We start from the raw sequence: 5,924 nt of genomic DNA, 5'->3' as shown, positions 1-5,924 counted from the left end.
TCAGTAGTACCGTAATAAAAAGGAACCAGGTTTGACGAATCATACAGATTTGGACCTAGTATTTAAATGTTATGGCTCCGACCATCTTCAGTGGCAGCTAATAAAAACGACCTATGATCAGAAAAGGAGTGTGTTGTAGGGTCAAAATCATTAGAAACATTAAGATTATTTAGCCATGCTGGGACATATAGTTTGAGATAAGGCTCATCTCGGTCACAGATTGCTGGCAGTTACATTTACATTTGTGGTATTCAACTAAAGATAATTATATTTTGAAGCCACAGGTTGTTCTCTCAACCTCAGTCACCCGAAGAACTGTGACTCCAAGATGTCTAGGTCTATAGAATGTCAGTAATGAAAAAAAAATATCAAGCAATATGGATTAATTGGATATTGAGGATTAATAGTGGTTCAGAATTAGATTTAGTGGCTTCTACTTGTTAACATTTAATCTCCTGTAAGATAAGCTTGACAACAGACTAAGAGTGGTGTGAAGATCAAGTCATTATTTGTGGTAGAAATATTGATTTGTAACAAAAAGACACATAGTGAACAAACAGAAGGAGAAAAAAAAATACTGAAGAAAATGAGGTCCATATAGTGGAGAAGTTACAGATCGTTTATGTCTACAAAACGACTGCACACCGTAGCCTGGACTCCTCATTAAGTCAGACGAGACTAGAGTGTTTTGTTTTTCTCTAGCAACTAACGAGCAAATATCCATTCACATTGTCTTCTTACCCCTCAGAGAGTCATTATAAAGCCTTAGTTTAAGTGCAAAAACACCGCATACACAATGGAAAGATTAAAAACTTGTTTTCCCTGTTACCTTTCACATCTGTTGGTAACAGCCCTTGAAGTAGGTGTCTTACAGCCACCTTAACGCTGCGGTAGACACCGATTCCTGGTTTTATCTCTATTTCATCTTTTTAAAGGAAGTTGCTCCCTCCATTCCTGATAAGCTTCCCTTTCTTCTTGAGTCTCTTCAGCAGACAGGAGGCAATGCCTAAGGCGCCCCCTTTCAAAAAGCGAACAAAGTTGTCTCCCACGAGTGGGCCCATGGCAAACAGACCCGGCTCCTTAGTGCACTCAAAGGTGTAGGGTTCTATGTCAATGGGGTTCTGCTTGCAGGAGATGGGCTTCGCTGGGTCCAGACCCAGGTACTGGCCCTGGCCCTTGAGGAAAAACAAATTGGGGTTTGTCCCAATCAACACCAGGGCCATGGAGATCTTGAATGCCTTGAGGGAGTTGTTGCCCTGCAGCACACACTTCATGTCAGGCTGGAAGGACACCACACAGTGTTCGGGGAAGCTGGTGTAGTCGGGGAACAGGCTAAGGCTGCCATTTGTGGCCATGTTAGTTGTGACATGTTGGGGCTTTGGGCACATCTTGGCACAGACGGTTGAAGCAACGCTAACTGCCTGGGGCCCATTAACTGCAGAGGGAGCGCCCATCCTATCGTGGGTCTTGGAGCACATCATGTGATAGACTTTGTGGTATTCTGGGTACAGGGTCTTGGGCAGCTGTTTGAAGATGAGGTTAGGGTTGTCGAGATTCTTGCGAAAGACGTGCATTACGGGAATGTTGCTGTTGCAAGCACATAGAACAGCATCTGCAGCACTTAAACCCGCGCCCACAATTAAAATTGGATCAGAGTTTGCATCCAGCTTCCTCTGGTTTATGGCCAATCCCAGATCAGAGATGCTGGGGAATACAAACGGTAGCTCCTCCCCCTCTATGCCTAGCCGAGCTGGCGAATCGGACGCCCCTGTGGCCAGAACAATGTTCTCGGCAAACAGACAGAAGGGGACATGGGTGTCATTCTGCACCCTCTGGTATCCTCTCACTTCCCAAAGAGACCCCCCTCCCCCGCTATCTTTACATTCAATTCCTTTTCCCTCAAATCCCCCAGTCTCCCCATAGCCCACTCCTCCATTCCCTAGTTCTGCGTGCCCATTCTCCAAACCCTTCCCCTCATGCCCCCGGCAGAGTTTCTGGACAGAGGTCACGTAGGTGTTGTCAACAAAGTTCTTTTGGAGGCCCATAAGCTTCACATAGTTACGATAGTAGGACAAGATCTCCTCTGGGGTGGCTCTGTCGTTGATGGAACCCCTAGAAAGAAAAGATAAACAAACGACCAGATCAGGAAGAGAGACAGATCAGAGTAAAGAAAATCTTTTTTTTAATAACAACCCTTCCATCCCTTTTTCAGTGTGAATACCTGCGTTTCCCACTGGTCAGGTCGCGGTAGTTAACCCCGGGAAGCTCCATCCAGATCCCGAGACTGATGGTAAGCATGGAGCCTTCCATTGCCTGAGGCACAGAAGAAAATTGGGAGAGAAACATTCCAAGGACTCAAAACAGTACAGCTGACAAACGATAGGGCGGTTAGAAGAACCGAAGCCTGTGACCTGCATGAACTGCGCACAGCTAAGAGACGCGAGTCGGCTTGAGACAACAGGAGTCGCTTACATGCCAGGCACCTCCGGGCGTTGCCCTGCCCAGCACCAGATGCGGGATGTGCTGTTGCTTGTCCCTCCTCCACTGTAGAACCGGGGGGAACTCGTAGCCGAAGTCAGCATTGGGGTGTAGTAGAGAGTCAAACAAGACGGCTACAGGGTTTCCCGACCGCCCCTCCAGACCCTCACTCAGATATTCAAGGTCCTGCAGGATAAGAATCATCATCGGGACATGCACGATTCCTCTCCGATATCCCTCTGTATGTGTTTTGTATATGTGTGGAAAAAATGGTGTGGTAGGGCGCTTTTACCTGCTCTGTTATCGGTAGGTGTTTGGTTTCCTGTAGCTTTCGGTATAGTATCGGGTTAGGGTGCACAGTCCCTGTGTCCAAGTAGGGCTTGTATCCACTCAGCAGATAGGACAGGCAGATACCTGACGGCCCGTTGCCTAAAGGCGTGCACAGGAATGGGGTGAACGATGGTTTAGAATAATGCGAGATTTCAAATCCCATCAGCGCGGAGGCGAGATGGAGAAAAGTGGGATGTGGCACTTTGGCAGGAAGACATTTTAACGGTGCGTGTGATGTATTGGCCTCACAAGCCAGATCGATATCACAAGATCGACCGGTGCAAGGCCAGTAATGGAGTTAATATTTAAAACGAATGCCAAACGTTAGTGTGCACCATGACGACCCCACATGGGGGGTAAAGAGGTCAAGGAACTGCCGATGCTCACCTATGACGACCACGGGCAGGGTGGGTGGGTGCTCTTGGGGCAGAGTGGTCTCTTCCAAAAGAGGCATGGCTGTAGCCAGGGCTAGAGCCGGCACTGGGGGGAGAGGGGGGGGGGGGGAGAAAGAATCAGGAGTGAGAGGTGGTTTCTACCTGCCCCCTTAACCTTTCAAACAGCCCTCCACTCGTTTTATAATCGTGGGTCAGAATAGATGGGACACATTCAACGCCGCCTGCTCCCTTTGTGTCTGACGCTGTCGATTTTAAGTTGCAACAGATGCTGATGCGATCGCCGCTCCATCACCTGACACCCCCACCCCCACCCCCACCCCCACCCCCCCCTCCAAACACAGGGAATAGACAAAAATTGATCCTGTTATTGTGCCATTCTCTACACAGAGCAATGACCCTCCCCCTCTGGGACTCACACACACACACGTGCATTTACCCAGTCACAACACACCATGTGACACCCCCACCCCCCACCCCCACTTTTTTCATAGCTGTCCCACCAATGTGGCCCCCCACCCCCACCCCCCACCCCGAACATGGCCTGCGGCTCGACTCCCCTCTGTTAGCTCCAGTGACGCTCTTTGAAACAAAAGGGTGCTCTAATCAGATTTATGTAGGCTCAGGTCTGTTGTGAAACTTTGCTATTGAGCTTGTGCAATGTGTGTCTGTGTGTGACACACGGCCGTGCCATTGTGTGCCCGCCGGGCAGCAAATCCCCCCTGATCACTTCTCCGAGTGGGCCCTAATCCCGCTGGCCCCGTTTATGTCTTTATTGCCCTTTTTCCAACGGTGGCAGGGTGAGAATGTGGCCTGGCATGCTGACAGGCCGGACCGTCAGGCCCTCCCTTCTCTCACGACCAACCGGCTGCCCCACCACTGCCAACACCACCACACACACGCACACACACACACACACACACACACATTCCCGCCAAAACCCAACAACAGCGTCCTGCCAAAAAAATTCCCAACCTGCCCCCATTCCCATTGCTTTACCCAAACAAAACGCGGGCGCCTTTTCTCCTACGCCCCGGAGTTTGCCCCCCTTTTCTCTTTCGCCGCCTGTGAAATGTCTCCCTGCTGCACACACAGCCTGTCTCGTTCCCCGTCCGTCCGTCCGTCCGTCCCCTCTTCCCTCCCCCTCCCCCCCCCCCCCCCTCGGCTGGACCCTGGTCCTGGAAGCCGGCTGGTTCTCTGTGGGCACTGGGCTGTTTACCCTTTTCGGTGAAAGCGCCGGGATTCCGTAAATTGCACCGCTCCGTGCAGAGAATGTCGTGCCCCCCCCCCACCCACCCTCCCCACCCCCACCCACCCTCCCCTCCACCCCCACCCCCGCTGGCCTCAGCTGGCAGGTTGTAGCTGGCATTTCCACCCCACCGCTCCGTGTACAGTCTCAACAACATTTCAGGCTGCGAGAGAGATAAAACCAAGGAGTAGGGGGGGGGGGACCAGGAGGGGGGGGGGGTTTAACTCTCGCTTGAACCTTCGCTGGAAATCCCTTTGACGACTTTCCCTGTTGGGAGCTAGTGTTGTTAGTTGACGGTGTTGTGAGAGAAGGAGAACTTCCTCCCCAGCTCGGCCCGGTGGTGGTGGCGGTGGCAGCAGCAGCAGGGCAGCACCGCCGGGGCGAAGAGAGGGGCAGTAAATCTGCTGCCTTTGTGTTGTGTGTCCACCGTAATTCATGTAGTGGGAAAACAGAAGGGAAAAGCGTCCAGCCAGATGCTGAGGGAGCCACCGGTGCCAGGAAGGGCTGGAAGGGAGACGCCTGCAACACGTCACAATCCAAAAACCTGGGAACCAAAGCTTCGAACCCACGAGTCACATTCAACAGAGAACGTTTATTGATAATAATAATAATAATAATAATCATAATAATAATAATAGTTTGTTCGGCCGGTGCACGTGCGCGCCTTTTGCAGGCGTCCGTGTGCGGGACGCCTGCACACAAAACCCCCCCACAGGTCACTGACCTTCACGGGACAAGTGTCCCCTTAACATTGGCTCACAGTGAAGAAGCGAATCTACCGATAAACGTTTATTCCCGAACCGGTCACGGGTTCGGCGGCCCACGCGCGCGCGGAACGGAACTCCGGCGGCTCGCGGTGCGGGTCTGTAGCGATGGTCTGGTCTGGGATGGTCCGGTCTGGTCTGGGCTGCCGTGGGAGAACGACGCGTACGTGTTTCTCCGTGACGGCCTTTCGTGGAGGCCTGAACTTGAGCAGGGATCCTTCAATTTTGGACAATTTGCGAGTGTCACCCTGCACCTCCCCCCCCCCCCGGCCCGGATCACGCACCCCCACACCCCCACCCCGGATCACGCACCACCACCCCCACGCCATCACCCCGGATCACGCACATTCTAGAGGAGACCGGATGTATAAGTGGCAACCGGGATGAAATAAAGCCCCACGTACTCGCCTTTAACGTCCTCGAACACGCGGCGTTTCCCGTTCGCCCGTTCCGCGTGCGGCGCATCCCCTCGCAGCAAGCCTGCGCGTGGCTGCGCGGGGAGGCTGGCCGCCCGCGGCACGCGGGCACGAGGCTGTGTCGCCGGCGTTGCATAATCTCGGTCAAACGACACTCGCGGCCGTCGGCGCTGTCAAGTCGTGAAGAGCACGCGCCCGAGTGGCGGAGCGACTTACCGTGGCGTGTTTGAGCTCGAGCGCTCAGTTTAGTCCGCTTATCCCGGCCGGCGGCCACGTTTCCCGAACCATATAAATA

General features: G+C 52.8%; 1 protein-coding gene across 1 annotated transcript; it reads right to left on the bottom strand.

The window, feature by feature from the left end:
- Positions 1–929: 929 nt before the first annotated feature.
- osgin2 (oxidative stress induced growth inhibitor family member 2) lies at positions 930–3,283 on the bottom strand. The gene is made up of 5 exons (XM_056286499.1): positions 3,196–3,283; positions 2,771–2,907; positions 2,473–2,664; positions 2,222–2,313; positions 930–2,112 (listed from the first exon to the last, which is right to left on the bottom strand). The coding sequence occupies exons 1-5, from the start codon at positions 3,260–3,262 to the stop codon at positions 930–932; spliced, it is 1,671 nt and encodes a 556-aa protein (XP_056142474.1). The 5' UTR covers positions 3,263–3,283.
- Between the last annotated feature and the right edge of the window lie 2,641 nt (positions 3,284–5,924).

This window comes from Lampris incognitus, chromosome 9, assembly GCF_029633865.1.
Source record: "Lampris incognitus isolate fLamInc1 chromosome 9, fLamInc1.hap2, whole genome shotgun sequence".
NCBI lineage: Eukaryota > Metazoa > Chordata > Actinopteri > Lampriformes > Lampridae > Lampris > Lampris incognitus.
The sequence above is the reverse complement of the archived record's forward strand: the minus strand, read 5'-3'. Positions and strand labels throughout refer to the sequence as shown.

What these genes read in the sequence shown, in the direction of transcription:
- osgin2 (XM_056286499.1), bottom strand. Translation starts at nt 3,262, where the DNA reads ATGCCTCTTTTGGAAGAGACCACTCTGCCCCAAGAGCACCCACCCACC. An exon ending in ACCTACCGATAACAGAGCAG is followed by an intron (nt 2,665 to 2,770) that starts GTAAAAGCGCCC and finishes CTTATCCTGCAG; the next exon opens with GACCTTGAATATCTGAGTGA. An exon ending in CTGACCAGTGGGAAACGCAG is followed by an intron (nt 2,113 to 2,221) that starts GTATTCACACTG and finishes TTTTCTTTCTAG; the next exon opens with GGGTTCCATCAACGACAGAG.